General features: G+C 46.9%; 1 protein-coding gene across 1 annotated transcript; it reads left to right on the top strand.

The window, feature by feature from the left end:
- Nucleotides 1-2,621: 2,621 nt before the first annotated feature.
- TTC12 (tetratricopeptide repeat domain 12) lies at nt 2,622-17,205 on the top strand. Its single transcript, XM_065040239.1, has 21 exons — nt 2,622-2,784; nt 3,266-3,417; nt 3,998-4,028; nt 4,230-4,304; nt 4,552-4,673; nt 5,348-5,407; nt 6,077-6,148; nt 6,649-6,709; nt 6,998-7,186; nt 7,717-7,786; nt 8,890-8,978; nt 9,767-9,935; nt 10,472-10,564; nt 10,841-10,904; nt 11,141-11,275; nt 11,803-11,904; nt 12,694-12,762; nt 13,511-13,612; nt 14,424-14,523; nt 15,713-15,938; nt 16,764-17,205. The coding sequence occupies exons 1-21, from the start codon at nt 2,721-2,723 to the stop codon at nt 16,837-16,839; spliced, it is 2,121 nt and encodes a 706-aa protein (XP_064896311.1). The 5' UTR covers nt 2,622-2,720; the 3' UTR covers nt 16,840-17,205.
- Nucleotides 17,206-19,002: the final 1,797 nt, after the last annotated feature.

Raw genomic sequence — 19,002 nt, 5'->3', positions numbered from 1 at the left:
TACGGTCTGTGCCCTTTGTGCCCTTCTTTAGCTGCCCCACGCACGCAGTCTGTGCCCTTTGTGCCCCTCCTTAGCTGCTCCGCGGGTCCTGTGCGCAGACGCGGAGCCCAGGGCTGCATCCACACGTGAGCTTAACGTGGAGCGAGCGGTCCCACGTTGTCGTGCCCGCAGCGGGAGTTAAGCTCGTGGCTGAGGCTCTGGGCTGTAGCCGAGGGCAATGCGGCGCTCAGCACAGCAGTGTTAGCACAGCAGTCGTGCTGCGGCGTCCAAGCTGTTCCAAACTGCGCAGAAGGAACATCGGTGATTGCACCGACGGGCTCTTCCGAAGCGGTGAGTGTCCCAAAGAGGGGTTTATGGTGTGGTTTAAGACACTATTGCAGCAAAGCTGCTGTGATGGGCCCCATATGACTTTGGTGCTGCTGTTCCCTGGTGTTTGGCTTGTTTCCTGCTGTAGCGTCTTAAGGAACCATGAGGAGCTCGGGTGGTCTTTCCTCCTTTGTCAGAGATCAACAGAGGGTCCTAGAGCACTTGGCCTCATTTGCTGCTGCTGCAGAGCACATGTCCTCGTGTGATGAGTTTTCCTGGGGTCAGGGTTGTCCCCAGTGCCAAACAGAACTGAAAAATTCTTTACTAGATCTTTGTATTTCTTCAGCCATTCACCAGCCTTCAGACCTGCCTGTCTTGGTAATTCTAACTTGCCTCTCCCCCGCTGAGCCCATGGCACCCGATGGTCAATGTCAGCTTGGCTGAGCACGTCTCCTACCACAGGCTGGGCTGAAGGGTAAGTCTAAGCTGGGGGAGCTTAAAGGAGGTGGCTGGAGATCTGCTGCAAACAGTTTAATGGTTGGACTCTATGATCTTCAAAGTCTTCTCCAAACAAAATGCTTCTCTGATTCTTTCATCTCTTCTAGCCATGCTAGATAGTTGGCTTGTCATCCGTTATAAATGTATGAATGTACATGCACATGCTTTCAGGGTATCATTTTAAGTGCTTCTTTACTGAGTTGTATGGAAAGCGTTAGGCACCATTTCGGTGATGGTGGCTCTCCCCTCTGCACGTTTGCCCGTTACGCTCCCTGCCGTTCATTGCGGAGGGGCAGGAAGACGCTGCGCCTGGCGCAGCCTGGCGGGGAGCGCCGCAGCCACGCTCTCCCAGGGATCAGCAGATCTTGCAGCCAAACTGAGTTGAGAACTTCTTCATTTGCTGTAATGAAATCTCCACCCAGCTGCTAAATGAATCCCAGCTCCTGTTTTCCTCAGCTGCATTATTAGCTTCATCCTGCCCACGGAGGCTCAGGACCTGCAGGTCTCTTTGTGTTTCTCCGGTGCAGCCCGTAGCCACCTGGCTCTGCTGGGGGTGCTGGCGCAGCAGAAGCCCCATGGCAGTATAGCACCGTGTCTGCTGGCTGCTCTGGGAGTGACTCTGTAGCAGTGTGTGAACAGCATTGGGAAGCAGCAGTGGCTTTCCATACAGCACTAGCAAATTACGCTCTTTCTTCTGTAGCCCTCCTGCAGAGCCTGATGAACAGGAGAAATAAACATTGGATATGATGGCACAATGAAATGCAACCTCTTGAAAGGAAAGAGAAGGGGAAGCTGAATGGGAGGCGCACAAGACTAGCTGGACGCAGGTGAGTAAAGGCAGGATTTGCCTATAGAGATGCTGCATCCTTAAGCTGAAAGGCTTCGCTCCCGCACACTGAGCCAACGGGGCATCCCGGAGGCCGGAGCAGAGTGCAAAGCTGGCGGAGCAGGGGGCTGGAGTGCAGCAGCCCCTCCACCCGCCACGAGGGGAGAGACCGCGGGACCGGTGCTCGCTCCATTTCCCACCCAGCTGGAGTTTACTGCTGCAGATTCACAGCCACGAGGAGAACCTTTCTGACCGGCCGGGTTCTAACGTGCCCGAAATTAAAATGTCCTGGAAGTGCAGCAGGAACTCGGCGATGCTCTGACGCTCTTTGGCGACTCACAGCTTCCATTAGCTGCCCCATCTAGCTATTGGAGCCACGTACGTGCGTGTGCGTGTCCTGCTGGGAACGTGTTTTGTGTGAGGAGAAGCTGGATGCAGAGACTGCTTTGAACCGCGAGCGGGACCCATCCAGCAGGGCTGCATGGTGAAAAGGAGGGCGAGGCTTCTCTTGCAAGGGCCTGAGGACGCTGAGAAGCGTGTCTCTGCTGGAGCACAGCCTGACCCTGTGTTTCATTCCCCCGGGCAGACGCGCAGCTCGGTGCGTGCTCAGGTCGGCAGCGCCCCAGCCGGCTGGCGGGAGCACGGAGGCTGCTTTGGGGACACAGGCGACAAGGCGGGAGGAGCCGTGAAGTCACAGCTTTGTTCCCAGCTTTGTGCTGGCGGATGGTGCCACCCTCTGGCTGTGTCGCTCTTGCGCAGGTACCAGCCCCCCCGGGGCCGCAGCGGGGTTCTGCACAGCACGGGCTGACCCGCGCCAGGACAGGGACCCCGCGCCGCGAGGCGAGCGGGGCTCGGCAGCGCAGCCCCCGCACGGAGCGGAGGACGCGAAGCACACCCCGCGGCACCCCCCGGCTCCCGAGGGTGGGCGCGAAATGGCGGACGACGACTCCCCGCCCCCTGTTTTGCATAACCACGCCCCTTGACGGAGCGTGCCCGGCGGCGGCGGTTCCCACGGCAACGGCGCGGTCGGTGCGCCTCTTCCGGCGCGGCGGGTCCCTGCGGCGGGCCCCGCGGCTCCCCCGCTCCGGCCATGCTGGCCGACCGGGAGCAGGAGGAGGATTTCCAGCGGTTCCTCCGCCGTGTGGACGATATCAGTAAGTGACCCGCGGGGGAGCCGGCTGTCCCCGGCTGTCCCCGTCCGTCCCCGTCCGGGAGACCCCGCGGGGGCGCGGTGGGGGCCGGAGGCGGTCGGACATCCCCGTTTTCCTCGGATGGGGTACCAGGGACTGAAAGAAAAAGGACGTGAGCAAAAGGAAAGCAGAAAACGAATGGAAAACAGGAGAATTCCTGCCCTTCCTTTCCGAGTTTGTTTTATGTGAAGTTTCCTTAGGTGTCACAAGGCTTTGCGGATGCCAAGAGCTGCTTTCTAAGCCTAGCAAAGTTTAGAATGCAGAAGCTGTAGGTAGCTCTTGGAAGCCAGATGGAGTTGTATTTGTAAAGGTTTCCATTTATAGAGGCGACGCTGGCCACCCGTGTTTTCAAACGCGTACGTCGGCAGAGGCACAACGGATCTCCTGGTCCTCCCAGGATCACTGGGAGTCATGTGTATCTCTTATCTTTTCACCCCTTTTTTAGGGAATTTAGTGCAAGGCTTGAACTCCACAGACCCAGCTGTGCAGGAAAAAGCTATTGCCGAAACAGAGAAGAGGCTCCACGATCTAGAAACTTGCAAGGAGGAAGAAAGCAAGACTGTGGTGAACAGAACAGTCATCAACACACAAGCTTCCGTAAGGGGTTTTTTCCCTTTGAAGTTGAAGCTGCATGCAGTTTTGGGCTTTTAAGTAATACTAATTCACATTCCTGACCCAGGAGAAAAAAAAAAGTACAATACTTATAAGAATGTTCTAAATATGGTATTATTATTTTCACCAGTTATCTCATTGGGAGGTACTTGGTGTTATATTGTCTTTCTCTAAAGGCTGTTGACAATACAGAATGCTTCTATCGGATTTATCCAAGTCGCAGGGAAGCACCGAGGTGCTGTAACTTGTAGCTGTTCCCTGCGCTTCAGCAACTTGAGCCAAACTAGTTGAAGCCACAAGAGTCTGTTGGTTGTTCCCCCGGGCTTTGGTTCCTGCAGTAGTTGGAACGCAGGGAAGGTTCACGGGGAGGCCTCCTGGTAACGTACAAAAACAATTCAGTCCTTACCGTCCCGTGTTTAAGCGTCGATTTGCTGTTCCCAATACGCATTAATCTGGATATTTCAGAGACCGTGTGGCTTTGAACAACTTAACCAAGTGTTCTTTGCTGCTCGGGGTTGTGGTAAAATCTTTGTATGTGTACATGCGTGTGTTTCTCTCTTTTTAGGATACGGCAAATGCAGAGGCAGCGAACAGAGGTAGGACGGTGCTCCCTAAAATATTTAGCATCTCTTCAATCGATTTTAGCAGCGTTGCTGTTACTTCCTGCAAGACCTAATAACGTTTCTGCCAAAGCCGTAGAAACAACTGTTTTCTCTACTGTAGATTGATTTTAATGAAGGTCGCTATCTCTCTCTTTTTATTTTTTGAATACCACCAACTCTCCCGATTCCAACAAGGCTTTCTGACTATTTTGGAAAAGGATGCGAAGGAACGAGCTAAACGAAGGAAGAGGAACGAACACTTAGCAAACGGTAATTGCCAGAGGTTTTTTAGCTAATGCCTTCACATGCTATTTAGCAGGATCTGGGCTGATTTAAGATGCTGTCGAGCTACTCTGTTATTGCCGTTCTTACACACGCTGAGACAGTGCTCTGGTTATCCAAGACACAGCATTGATTAGCTGTTTTGATAATTATTCCAATACGGCCTCTGTTTCCTCAGTCACCATTTGGGCAAATGAAACACAAATGTTGTTTTGAATGCCCGTGTGTTTTGCAGCTCTGAAGGAGAAGGGAAACGATGCCTTCAGGAAAGGAGACTACGGCACGGCCATCGAGAGATACTCCGAAGGTCTGGAAAAACTGAAGGATAAGCAGGAACTTTACACCAACAGAGCACAGGTCAGCATGTGGAAATGAGCTGCCCCTAGACCGCTTTGGGGTCCTATTCTGGCAAAGTAATATTGTTCTGTTATCTAAGTGGATTTCGTAAAGGGTCATCTATTTGGCAAATTTACACAAAGCGGATCATTAGAGGTGGAATTCTGCCCCGATGATCCAATGTATCTGAATCCCTGGGGGCCTCAGTCCTGCTGCGAATGCTCCTTCCCAAGGGAGTGCCCGAGTCTCCCCCCCTTGGCCATGGCACAGGTGGACGTTGGTCCTTCAGAATAAGGAGAGAATAATCATTCTAGGTCATAGTGTTATTTGGATGCACTGATTTTTGAATTATTTCTTTTTAGGGGTCGCTTCTATAACTGTAGATTAATACTTGTTTTGCTTTCTCTACTTGCTTTGTATCATCCGTATGCACGTATTGAATTTTGGTTTATTCAAACTCCAAGGAGATGGAGATGGATCATCGGGGCAGAATTCCACCTCTAATGATCCGCTTTGTGTAAATTTGCCAAATTAAGGAACAGCTGGTAGTTATCCTGCAAAACCAATGGCTAAGCAAATAAACCATCTAATCTTTGTAGTATTTTTATTTACTTAACCGACGTGTGTACAGTGGGCGGTGGAAGCTGTTTGCAGTGTTCTGATCCCTCTGCCTGGACGATCTTGGTTTATTTCAGGCCTACCTGAAGGTGCATGAATACGAAAAAGCCATTGGTGACTGCGAATGGGCATTGAAGGTAACTGCAGGATTCTGTCTCTAAGCTCCCAAAACCAGATCTGGTGGGAAAGGTGAAGATCATATAAAACGCCAAAGAGCTGAGCTGAAATGTAGTTGCGTCACATCGGCGGTGCCAATGACTACAACACAATTAGCAGATAATTAATAATATTGGCAGTATCATTTAAAGAAATCAGTGCTTTTCACTTGTAATGGAGCTGGAAAAGATAACCCGATCTGTTAGTGCTGAGCTGGATGTTTCCTCTCTTTTTCTAATGAAAATTAATACGTATTCCTGGCAGAACTCATCAAAAGACATGGAAATTGTGTTGTTATAGAAGTTCTGCCATTGTAGACTTGATGTAGGCCTTAACAGTAATTGTACTAATTGTATGAGAGTCTGCTTGTATTGCCCAAAGTGCAGTTTTTTGGGAAGGGTATTAGCACCAGCTGCTTTCCACCCGTAACCAGAGCAACGCCTGCGTTCCTCGCTTAGGGAGGGAAGTTGGTACCTGGGGGTGATAATTCACCATATAAACTTGAGGTACCTCTAGCAGACGGTACGAATGCTCCTTTTCATGCTCACAGTCACTTTGGGCAGCTAAAACTATTAGTCAGAAGGCTGGAAAAATGTATTTAAAGGTTAAAATTTCTAAACACATAATGAATAGTTCCTTTTTCAACACAGTGCAATGAACAATGCATTAAAGCCTATTTTCTGATGGGGAAAGCTCACCTGGCACTTAAGCACTACAGTGAGGTAAGCTGACTAAACCTTGTGCCCCTGGGACCCTGTTTGTTCTGCGTTTGCCCCAAAGAGACAATCGAGTAAAACGTGTTTCATATCTTTATCCCGAATTGCTCTGTGCAGCGCATTAAACTGTTGCTGCCTATAACTGAGAAATGATTGCGTGTTATCTGTGCATGACAAAAATCTCTGCATAATTCAGGTTTGGTGAACTGTTAAGATTAAAGATGCTAGTGAGAGTGATATAGATATATTTTCCCAAGATCCCAGTGAAATGAATATCAAACAAAAGATCTAGTTCTGCATTTCATGTATGAAACCCTCATGGAAGCGTAAATACTTTTAATCATGGAAGTTTTGACTTGTGCGTCTCCGTAAATGTGATTTTTCACGCCTCAGTAGCATGGGCCAAGAACTTTTGAGCTTAACCGGGATGACTCTGCCTGGGTTATAATTGTTATCATCTTCCTATTTTATCTTAAACCGAGAGAGCTGTTCTTTTCCCTGTTCAGTCCAGGCAGTGTTACGAGAAGATCTTACAAATCGATCCCCGAAAGGAAAGCCTATTCAAAGGTGAGGAATTAAAATCGTTACCCTGCTGTCCCTTGCTCTCTGATCAAGATAGAGCTTAATCAAACCCCTGCTCAGCTCTTCGGAACTTCTGATGGAGTCTTTTCATGCAGCTTTTGGTTGCGGTTGTTTCCTGTTCCAGCTGTTTCGCTCACCAGAGCTGTCGCTCGTCCTGTACATCTGTGTGTAGAACGTCGTGCTCTCTCATGGAGTCTGCTTCATTTTTTTACTTGAAACTTGACCCTATCAGAACATTCACCTGACACTCTTTGTTTTCTTCTTATTTCCAAGATTGTGTCAACGAGGTAAACTTGGAGGAAGAAAGAATGAAAGATGAGGAGGCAGCAAGGACGGAGGTTCGCGCTGGGGATCCTGCTGCTCTGTCCATACAAGAGCTGCTGCAGAAGCTGCAGAGGCCCCGCCAGCACGTCCTGTACTATACGGGGGGCATCAGACTTTTGACAGGAGCCGTCAAAGGCCGTAAGCATGTGACGCCAAGTTTGTTGATCACGGGAGCCCGAGTAGATTAATACAAGTGGAGGAGTTTTTAAAGGGGCAGAAAAACTATCCTTATATTTTAAACATAAAATCAGTAATGTCTGAAGTCCAAATTTACGGCCAGTAGATACTTGCATATCATTTTAGAACTAGACGGATGTTGTAGCCAATCTGTTAAGGCTTCTTAAGAGGTGTTTCATTTGTTTTGAAACACTTGTCATTCTCTGTTAAAGCATATTGATTTGCAAAGCCACTCTCATGTTTCAGTGTTCCTAAACAGCCTTTAGCTTGAGGTCAATCGTCCTTTACAGCATCAGGCATGGATTAGAGAGGCCTTTAGCTTCAAAGCTGTTTCTACTTCACGTAGCATTCCTGGAGTGTTTCCCCAAAGCCGTGGACACTGTGACCTTCTCCTTTCACACCGTGTTACAGGAGAGTGGCACTCTGCCTTCACGGTGATGAATCAGCCAGATGGGTCATAGAGCTCATTCGTTTATCTCTGAATTTTTCAGGCACTGAGCAAACTCTATTTAGAACAAACAATGGATTCAGTATCCTCAAAGACAACGAGGCTGTGAGACGGTAAGAGCTCTCCCAAGGAGAACAGTAGGGTGTTACAGCATGAGAAAATGAAGAGATTGTTCTCAAGAAAGACAATCACATCTTGAAACGCACACGGAATTATCAAAAGATAATGTAATAACAGATGTTAATGTCTGAGTGGACTGACTCTTACAGAAACAGTGGTCTCTTAGACACAGTGAGCAGAATGAATGAATTTCTGCGTGGGTCTCCTATTTCCATACAGTTGTCCTTCTTGTCATGGTGAGAGCAACTTTGGGGGCAAAAAAGCACACGCACACACACCCACCAAAAACCCGACCCACCTTAGCATAAAAGAGCATCTGAAAGCACTTGGTTGCGTTAAGTACACCTGGCCAGACTCCCTGGTGCTGTTGGTGCTGTCAGTAAATATTTGGCCATATAGCTCTGTAGTGTAACCCATGAAACTCTCTAATCCTGTAATCAAGGATGGGGATCATCTCTGGGGACCTGCATCTTCTGCTGCCGTGCTTCCTTGGCTGCTGTCGTATTGTTTCGGTAATCGGGAAACAAATCTGACTAATAGTTACCCATATTGCTTTATATGTGTCTGAATACGTATTTGAGTCAAGTTCAGTTAGAATGGAGACAAGTAACATGTGCAAAAGATGTGATCTGAAAATTTGGCACTGGTGAGTTCGTTGAGAAGGGGCAGGGCAGCTGTTTCAGGCTGACAGCACGGGGGTGTCTTCAGGGCTCAGCGGTGGTTTGGATGTTGGCTGTAAACACACTGAAGAGCTGAAGCCCTTCCAAATTTGCACAGAGTTTTTGCGCCCAGGCTGTTCACAACGATCTCGGTGCAGAACTGAATTTATCACCTGTATTGGGCTGTGTTACGCTTGTATAGGGTCTGTGTGTGTTGAAGGTAGACTAGATCCTAGATCTGGTCTTGGGGAGGTTCTGGAAAACGAGTCTGATCGTTCTAAAAACGTGTCGCCAATGAGCTGGGTTTAGAGCTTATGAACTCAGGTGTCCCTGTGGCAGAGCCTCATCTCTGTGGGCCTTTGCTGATTTCCCTAGCCAAAAAGCTAATGGTTTGATCTGTCCCTTGCTCTTTTTATGAGATAACATTTCTAATTCAGGGCCTTCTGCACAGAGACTAAAAACAGTGCTGAAGTGGATCTGTCTGTTTCTCTTCTCTTCCTTTGGCAAGCTGTCTGCACCGGGAACGGTAAGACTATGTAATGAACGTTAATCATTGCTAATGTACTGTTAATATGGCACTTATTGTGTCTGGAGGCGTTGTTTGGCATGAACGTCACTTTGCCAGAGCACTTGGCTCTAGACACTGTTGTAAACCAAGTTTTAGAGGTCAAAGGCAAGTGTTGGAGGTGTTCTGCTCGCAGCAACACAGTTTTGATGGTTCTGTGCGTCATGAGATGAAACTCATAGTCTGTTTCTGTGGGCATTTTAGATTTGCTGAAGGGCTGGCAAGTAAATTCCCTGTGTTTATTGCTGCTTTCAAGATAACATCACTTGTGCCGTTTTGCATTGTTTTAAGCAGTTGTACCAGCAAAAAGCAGAGGTTTGTAGAAGTGCCATTAGAGAAGGCGGAATCCCTCAGGCGTTCGCAACTGGTCGTCACTGGGCAGGTCGCCCTCGCCTCTGTTTGTAGGGAGTGTACGTGTAGACAGGAAATTATCCGCTGTGGCGGTGGGTGGTAAAGTGGTGCGGGGTGCCGCGGGAGGAAAGCGGGATGCTTGGTGTCGGCGTTGACTCGTGTACCACAGGACCCAGCTGGTGCCCGAGAGGATGCTCATGCTGCAGGGCACGGGGAAGGCCTGTGTCGTGCTCTGCCTGCAGGTCGCCGGCAGTGAATGCAGAGGGATGCGCAGGCGCTCGTGGATGAAATAAAGACATTAAACATGTTAAATCAGCACCTAGAAATAAAAAAATATAATAGTAATGGGGGCGCCATTTGTGTGTGACATTGCTCTTAGGTCTTCTCTTTTATTTCAGAAGAAAATCAGCATCTTCTATTGACTCACCCTGATGTGAATGCACAGCTGCCAAAACTGCTCTCCTCCGGGGTGCCGGAGATCCAAAAGGAGACATTGGCACTGATTTCTCTTTACTCAGAGAATGAGAACGGGAGGAGGCTGCTTGTCAGGCACCAGGACCTATCAAAGTAATGGGCACTACTGTACCTCAGAAAACGTCCTCGCTGCATGGGTTCACACGTGTTCAGAACCCGTCCCACAGGCTTCTGGGCAGTGGGCTCATCGTTGGAATGAGACGAGCCTGGAGGTTCTCTCTCTAAAACTTTTCAGTTGCATTCTGCTTGTCCATCCCCAAGATGTTTGCCAGCAGCAGAGCAGCTTAGCCTCCCATGGCTGTGGAGCTTACGTGCTGATGAAATGTTACAGTGCTGACAGAAATTGGCACGTGTTAAAATTGCTCTAGTTGTGCAAGGACGGACATTGTGATGTTGGCACTTGTGCAAGGAGGGATATCGTGAGAGGATCTGGTACTAACGTACGTTCTGCTGGCAGGTGACTGAGGGTGTTTGAAAGGCCTGGCTTATCCAGCTTGGTCAAAACCCTACTGAACACAATGAAGTTCAAGACCACAAATTTTGTTGGTGCACTTAAAATACAATTTTGATCTTTAATAATTAAACCAAAGTGGACACAATTTGTTGTTTTTTTTTTTTTTTAATAACAGATGGCTGCAGATTTTGATGACATTTGTCAACCACACTGATGCCAGGGCTAGCAGTGCCATGAACATACTATCTGATTTAACAGCAGAGGAAAGGTAACTTACATTCATTATACTGTTCATTATACTGTTCTTATCTCAACCCATGAGGTTGGTTGGTTGGTTTGGTTGTTTTTTCCCTTTCTGATTGTCTCCCCCATCCCACCTGGGGGAGGCAGTGAGTGAGCAGCTGGGTGGTCCTAGTTGCTGGCTGGCATTAAACCACAACTGCTTGTTGTACCTTGTCTTTATGTTGCTGTTGTGTTGCCTTTATCTGTGATTTTTGTCTAAAGCTTCAAGTGTCCAAATATGGCTTTCTTTATCCCCCGACAGGTTCAAAACCCAGTGTCGTGTCATGCTTTCCACGGGTGTTTTACCTTTATTCACCCAGCTGCTGGTATGAAAGATCTGTTTCTATATTTCTGGTTTACTTTTGTGTGTAACATGTCTTATGACCACTCTTTCCAGTTTTACAGCCAGTTGCTTCTAGACAGAACCCCTCTGTGGTAGAACTACAGTAGTTACTGTGCCTCTAGTTCTGTTCCCGTTTTCCATTGCCAGAGGGGTGGGAGCATGTATTTGTGTTTCCTTGTCACTTGTTCTTGATTTGTTGTTCCGCTCCTCTGTTTCCAGACCTCTGCCGCGCTGGTGAACCAGGCAGCCCTGGCCCGCTGCATTGGCGTCATGGGGAACCTGTGTGCAGACGTGGCCATTCGAACGCAGATGGCCGAGTGCGAGGAGTGCTGGCAAGCCTGCTTAAAGCTTGTGGTAAAGAAACGTGACAGCTCCCTAGAATAGTGTTTTCAGCCCTGTCTCCTGTGGAAATGGTGCTTGTGTGATCGTGTTTGTCTGCCTCGCCTAATAGCTTTGAACCCTTGACTGAGATCTTTCTAATCTAGTAGCTGGATAAAGGTCCATTGTTCACATAAGGTGCAGATCGATAGATGGGTGGGGGAGAGTGAATGGTGCCTTATTTTAAGTGGCCCCGTTCAGGGTAAGGATGCGGTATGAACTGAATCCTCCAAAACTAAAGAATTCAGAGGATCTTATGAACTGCCTAAACATCAGAAGTTTGGAGTGTGCAGCTTTAGATACCAAAGAGGAACAAACACAGGGATGAATCTGTGTTTAAAAGGCACCATTTGCTCTGGTGCTTACAGGACTTTTTCTTCCTTCTAAGTTCCTGGTGCACCAGGGGAACACTGAAGCGCCGTGTCAGCGAGCACACGCAAGACTGGGGAAGCGCATGTGCTGAACCCCTGAACTGATGGCACTCTTGTCTCCTTCGTGCACAGGGTGAATACTTGGATGTCAGCACACCCCAATACCAGGAGTGTTTGTTTGCGGTCCTGGGCCTAATGATGAACTTACTGCTTGAATCAAATGTGACCATCCAGGTATGCAAGATCTGTAAACGTTCTTTGGTAGTTGTCTTCTTATAATCACTTTCTCAGAGATGCAGAATTGCTTGAGCAGTTAGAGCACCCTCCTCCCTTGGCACTGTCAGTGGGTCTGGTGCAAGTCACTGAAGTCAAACCAAAGCATTCAGATGGATAAGGTGAGGGAATGGCCGTGGAACATTGTGGCCTTGCAGTCCGTACAGGGAAAAAGAGCTTGACTGTGTTAGATGGATTCAGAGCCCTCTTTCTGTACAGGGAAAAAGAGCTCGACCGCGTTGGATGGATTCAGAGCCCTCTTTCACACCAAGCGTGCCGAAGCACTTAGAGGCTGCCAAGCTCGGATTTTGCTGGCGTTGAGTTAATGTTTAGTTTTTATTGGTATTTAAGGTTACCATTACAGATAGTTGACAATGTAAGTAAACTAAGAAGTGAAAAAATTTACAAAACTTTCCCTTCCACCGCCACACCCCATATACACACAGTTATGAGAAAAATACAGTGTATAGAACCTTTCTATAGTGGTATAAATGTTTTGTTTGTCATCAGTCTCCTGTTGTGGAATATTCTTAGATGCTTGGCATTCCAAAATTGTTTGAAACTGAGGATTCCATCAAGAAGGAACAATTTCTTAAGTCAGCTCTGGATGGTGAAGTGTTAGTGACTCAGTGCCACGTGTGCCCTGGTCTCCCTGGATTCTCCGGTGTGCAGTACTTTGTGTATTAGCCCATTCTTCTCTTGACACTTCCAGCAGCCAGCTGGACCTGCCGTTTCGCCTTGTTGTTTCAGTGCTTTGCTGTGGACGTAAGCGGCAGGTGCATGTCTCTCCTTGGGGACAAGGACGGGAGGATTGTGACAGTAAGTAGAATATCTACGGACTAATGAACACCTCAGTGCAAACTGTGCAAGTCTGTGCCTTAGGCTTTGAAGCCTAAGACGTTCATAATTGTTAGTAGTAAAGAGATAATATACCCCTTATATTGCTCAGTTTTTGGTATTATTTGATGCAAGAGGTGTTCAGTGTTCTCTTGAAATAGACTTAATAGAAGCTCTTACAAATAATTTCATCCTTAGAATTGTGTTCAGTATAAAACTCTTCAAAATCAATCTAGAAGCGAAGGAGCAAGAGTAATTTGGGTGTTTGGCTGCTGTTTCTTTTTACAATTATTGTATGTGAATCGTGCCTGGGAGACTGGACTCCTGTTGTGTGTGTAACTCCCACAGACAGCAGGTACTCGAGGCAGATGGGTGGGAGCAGATGTGGACTCCGCGTCCATTCGCCTCTCTGAACTGACATGAATTCTCCTGATCTGCTTTATTTGACCCAATAGTGCTGGGCTGGTTCCTACTGGGAATTTGTTTCAATAAAAAAGCATGCAGGGAGTTGTCCTGTTGCTTGTTGTTTGGTCTCATCTCTGTCTACACTGAGTCTTTCAAAGCTGTGCCATGTCCTAAAGGTGTTCTTTGTTATGTTTCTGTAAAATTCTCCTTTTATCACTTCAATTATTTGGCTTTATTCTGAAAAAAACTAAATAATTTGAAAACTCCTTAAAGTTGTCTGGACGAATAAACTTTTCCTTTCTCCCTGCGCGCTGTTGTAACGAAGAGAGCCCTGGGAGTGCTGAGTCGCGTCCTGCCAGCATCCTCCGCGGCGGTAGAAGAAGCGGTAAAAGGAGGGGTGGTGAAGAAAATCATCACATTCTTGAAAGTAAATTAATTTAACAAAATTCCCTTTATTTTTGCCTGTGTTGTCCCTTAAGAAAACCATAGTTGCCTCTGTGTTTAGCCTGTTCTCCTTAGGAGAAAGACCTGTGCAGTCACTCTGGCTGCCGGTGTCTGCATCTGTTGGCCATTGTAACTGCTTTCCAGTTTCATTTTAAGCTAGGTAAGCAGTTTGGAAATTAGACCTGGCTCCTGTAGGCTGGTCTGTAGTCCAGCTCTGCTTGCAGGGCCCTGCCAATTCCAGAATCAACTACTGCAGGCCCAGTGGGTGCATTAGGGCTTAAAGTCGGTGTGATCTAATTCGGACCACTGGAGAGCAATGGAGCCCTTGCCACTGATCATCAGTGGCTGCTGAACCAAGCTGGGGAGCAATTTTTGCCTAAATAACACGTATGTTAATCTGCAGGCACTGTTCTCCCGTATAGCTGTGGATCTGGGAGAATGTGTATCTCCCCAGCCTGATGTGGATTTCAGATGAAAACAGGCTGTGGCGCTCAGCTGGGCTCGTGTCACTAGCAAGCACCAGGGGAGTTAATAGTCGGGAAGGAACTGGGCTCCAGAGATTCAGGATTTTTGTATGTTTGTTGCTGGCAGGAAAGTGATGGTTCTTGTGTCATTTTCAGCCTGTGTCCATCCTGAGATATATATACTCTACAAAGGGCTTACTTTGGTATGTGGGCTTAGGCGTAAGGAATACCTAACTATCCCTGTGGTACCTAAGCTGTTCTGTAAGCTTGAGTAAGTTGGTGTATGAAGTGTATGTTTGTTAATGCGTGCTTTATTCTAATCAAACCCAGGCTGGAGGACAGATCACATCCAGCTATGGTATAAAGACCCTTTCCATCTGCACCAGAAGTAACAGACGAGCTCAAGAAGATCTAGTGAAGGCAGATAAAAGTAAGTGCCAACTTCACTGGAGTCTGAATGCAGAGGTGGATTCTCAGTATCATCCAATTACTTTCTTCCCTTCTAGACTGGAACTGAACACGGGGTTTAACTCTTGCAAGACTTTAGCCATGTCTTCTGAGTAATGTGCTGGTTTGCCTCCTGAAATAGTGCTTAATGGCCTTAGCTCCGTGTGCGGATGGAAATAGGCACCTCAGATAATAAGCCTGAGATAGAGAAGCTGCGCTTTACTCTAGGAAAATGGCTTGATATGCTTTTTCAGAGCCAGAGAAAAAGTGCTTGTAAACTGTAACAGAACTGGGTTGTACTTCCCAAAGTTAGTGGCTAAAATAAGAGTCTTCATTTAGGCATCTGACTTCCAGAGGGTGAGGCTGTTTATATTTTCCCTCAATTTACAAGTGGATATTTGTCCTGGTATTAAAAGGAAATAGATACGAGACAGACTGATGATATCAGATCAGATGTCTGAGGGTGTTTGTGAGTATTTAGCTGTAGTCATGTGGTATAACACTATTTAGATTGCTTTGAAATCTAGGTTCAATTAACGCTAATGTAACTACAACAGAGAATGCCTCAGTTTTATCTAAACGGTTGAACCTGTCAAGAAACTGTCAGCTCATGTAGTTCAACTTGAACCCGAAGGATTTCCACTCACTAAAAGCCTCTCGGAGCACCACCTTCCTTTAGTACGCCCCATATTAGTTGCGCTGTCATCTGCAGATGAAGCTTTCGTTTCCTCAAATTAGTAAAAACGCTTCACTCTTGTTCTTTCCACCACAACTCCCAAGGAAACTTCACGCACGTGAAAGCCATGGCTGTGTTTTATTTAGAAAGCATTCTGTCTAAGTCTTTCTAGATTCTGTGGCCCGAAAAGCTGCTGCTGCCAGCAAGAGCTGCACAGCTCTGCATCAGGAGCAGACACAATACTCCGGTGCTGTACATGAGTGTAGGTTACAGAAGCAGGTGAGCTGAGCCGCGTTCTGTTAGCTAAGGATACAGAAAAAGCTTGTTTATGTTCCTTTTGTTCAGCTATTCTTGCCACAACAGCATTTCTGTCTTAAAACAGAACCTTAACCTAGAAAAGCGCCTGACACGGAACAGCGCTCGCTCTCTGGGGTTTCGGTAAAGACAGGAGAACAAAACTGCGTGCCTTCTGTGCCATTAACCTCTCTTTCTGCAGGGTTCAGCGTGCTGCTGAAGCTCTTGGACTCGGAGAATGAAATGATTGTGGGAAACGCCGCTTTCTGCCTTGGCCAGTGCCTTGGAGTTCCTGGAGCAGCAGCGTCCTTGCTGAACTCCAACATCGTGATGATTTTGTTGAAACATGCCGGTGGTGATGCCACAAGAACTTCAGTGCAGCAGAATGCGGCCATTGCTCTGGGGAAGCTTTGTGTTGCTGAACCAAGGTATTGTAAAAGTATTGTACTGCACCATCGGGCTGTTATCAGGCGGTAGCTCTTGAAAAGCTGACCAGCGTCATATACTCCATGCAATCCATCGCTCTTCCTCCAAGGAGCATTCCCACTTCTGGTACTGTCCCCACAGCTCTGCTTTAGGGTTCCTGTGTTGTTAGGTGTCCCTCGTAATGTGTTTCAAAGAGCTGCTTTCTGCTGCTCCCTGTGCTGGAAGAATGGAAGGAGGGGGAGTGATGGTACAAGTTTCTAGAGGTCAGAGCAATGACGAGAGCAAAACAAAAGTATAAATGTCAGCAAAGAATGTCTGCTGCTGCCTGCCAAGAGTAAGCCAAGCCCTCGTTACCTGCAGAGCGCCAGCTGCAGCGCGCTGCATTGCAGACGGTGCACTGAGTTCAGCTTGTTCGTACACATCCTCACCCACCCACTGCAGACAGCAAGGGATGACGCTTGGCTTCACAGTTTAAGCACCTTGCTTCTGCTGGAGATCCCAAATGAACGATAAAGTATCTGCTCTGAGGTTTACAAAACACTCCAGAGATATAAAAGGGAAACCATTTAGTTACTTTGTTTTGTTAATTTGAATTATCACCTATTTGAACAATTGTCAAGTATTATTTAGAACTTCCGTTTTCCTTCTTTGGGGGAATAGTAGTCTAGAAACTCTGTTTATCGTGCTGCTTTAGGAGGAATTTATCAAATGTCGCACTAAGCACCCTTGGCGGTTTCGTCGTGGGGTGTAGCAGAGCAGTGGAGCTTTACAACTTGCTTTGTTAGTCACCTTGGACTCCCCCAGCGACCTTCCTGTTGTCTTTCCAGGCACCTTCTTCAGCTGCGGAAACTGAACGGGCTGGCCATCCTGAGCTCCTCCATGAAATACGTGCAGAGCACCTGAGCTCTCAGGAGAGCTTCCAAATGTGCTGTTTGTGTCACTTGCCCTCGAGTGTTTTCTTCTCTAATAAAACTAACTCAAAGCACATCAGCTTTTCAATCCCTTTTCCAAGTGCTTGCTGGTCCTCCATAAGAGCCAGTAAAACAACATCAATATAAGTACCAAGAGAAAGAAGTGAATTTATTACCTAGGCTAACAACTAAAACAACAGCCTGTGTTAAGCTTTGATAAGTGATGTTGCCCCTTCTCCCTGGTGAGTTCTTTGCTGGTTAACCATTGACCTAGTTGTCTAGTTTACTGTCCAGTTTGGGTCCAGTACCCAGTGTATTAGGAGAAAATAGAAATAAATTGAGTTTTGACTTTGAAGAATCATGTGGGTGTTGTTTGTTTTTTCCCCATATAGTGTCCTGTGCTGGCTGGATTCTGATTCACTATTGCATGTGTGATATCACCTCACGCTTTAATTAAACCTTAAACTTCATACTTAGCCGCTTAAATATGTTGGTCTTAATTGGACTAAGCACTCAGTCTAAATGATAATTCGTGACAATGAGGCTTGTTTATCAATTATGGGCTGTTTATTTTAGTAGCATTGCATTTACTATACACGATATAAATTCAGTTCTATGCCTTGATGCTTTACTTTTGTGTGGAGTCAGAACAGTACATGACCTTGCTGATCTTAAGCACTTGCTCATGGCTCCTTCTGTTGTCTCTAATCCCTTTACAGTTCTTTGTTCTTTAAACAGCAACACAAATGGCACATCCTGCTAGTGTTTGTGTTTTCTGCAGAGATCAAAAATGAATTACTACCAAAGGCAAGTGTAATTTGAAAAGAAAGGCGGTAATGCGTTGCTCCCACCTCTTCTGTGGTCTTCCAAGGAGGCAGTTTGAGATGCTTCTGGAAAGCGAAGCTGTTGAAGACTCCGCTGGTGGTGCAGCTGTGGTACTGCCTGTCACATCTAACACAGCCTCTTTGCAAATAAACAGATGCACATAGACACAAATCTATACTAAAAGCTCGTAGAACTTAGGCTAGACAAGGACTTTGGCCATAAATACAATACTTCTGCTTTTTGCTTGGTTTCGAATGCGGGGAACAGAAGAATATATTACAATTATATGAAGAAGCACAGGCCAGTCATGTTTGACTTTAAAATGACTCTTCAATTTGCCTCCCTGACACCTGTGGGTGTCTGTTCTGTATGTAATCGTGTCCCTTCAGAACAGTGGCTGACAAATTATATATCACCTCCTTTTCAAAATAGCAGCTGAATCATCTTCCCACTTCAGGAGAAGGAAATTCTCTTGCGCATGGTTCTTCTCCCCTCGCAGCAAAAGCATATAATTGATAATTCTATTTTAAAGACCCCAGCATTGCCTGGGCAAACATGTAACAGACAGTGTGCAGGGCTCAAGTCCAAGTAAGTCCTGCGCTCTAAACCTGACTAACACTAAGCATTGTCTTAAGGAAAAAGGTTACAGCATCTTGCGTTAACAGAGGCAGGATGTCAGAGGGAACAGCGGGTGCCACGTGTCACCAGAAAATTACAGGAGACTTGAAATCATCTTACGAGCCTGAAAGCTTAACATCTTTCTTGGTTTTGACTGACAAGCTGGGTTTTGCTTAATGGAACCTTTCACATACCAGTTGCTGTTGTTCCCAGAAGAAAATGGTGATCGGGTGACAGAATTGCTTCTGACTTCCTTTCCCAAAAGGTGTTTGTGAACTGGTTTGTCCTCCTCCAAAAGGCTTGCTATTGCAGAATTCTTCCAAGCACACCAGGTTACCAGCAGGATCTATTGCCATTTGGGGATGAGAAGTGCACCCGAGCAACCGAGCAGTTACAGAAGGGGCACTGAGCCGTACAAGCTGTAGTTCCACGTGAAAAACAAAGAACCTGCCGGTAGGCCCAGCTGGAGTCGCTAAGGACTTACGGATCACTTTTGTAGCACCTCTATACTTGTAAAACCACCGCACTAGGTTGGATGGTTCAGGAGTGTCTCGACTGCTGTTCAGGTAGGATGGCTCATGACAGTCTGTGGGAAGAGGTCTGTGCTTTCTAAAGGGTATGTGCTCTGCAGGGACTGTGGGTATACTAACCACTCTTTCTAGGAGAATTATTGCCTTTATTATAATGTTAAAGTTTCTTGCTATTCAGTTTT

The sequence above is a fragment of the Columba livia genome, chromosome 24, assembly GCF_036013475.1.
Source record: "Columba livia isolate bColLiv1 breed racing homer chromosome 24, bColLiv1.pat.W.v2, whole genome shotgun sequence".
Classification (NCBI taxonomy): Eukaryota; Metazoa; Chordata; class Aves; order Columbiformes; family Columbidae; genus Columba; species Columba livia.
This window is presented reverse-complemented; position numbering and strand designations above follow the sequence as displayed.

What these genes read in the sequence shown, in the direction of transcription:
- TTC12 (XM_065040239.1), top strand. Translation starts at nt 2,721, where the DNA reads ATGCTGGCCGACCGGGAGCAGGAGGAGGATTTCCAGCGGTTCCTCCGC. An exon ending in TGCAGAGGCAGCGAACAGAG is followed by an intron (nt 4,029 to 4,229) that starts GTAGGACGGTGC and finishes GATTCCAACAAG; the next exon opens with GCTTTCTGACTATTTTGGAA. An exon ending in AAATCATCACATTCTTGAAA is followed by an intron (nt 13,613 to 14,423) that starts GTAAATTAATTT and finishes AATCAAACCCAG; the next exon opens with GCTGGAGGACAGATCACATC.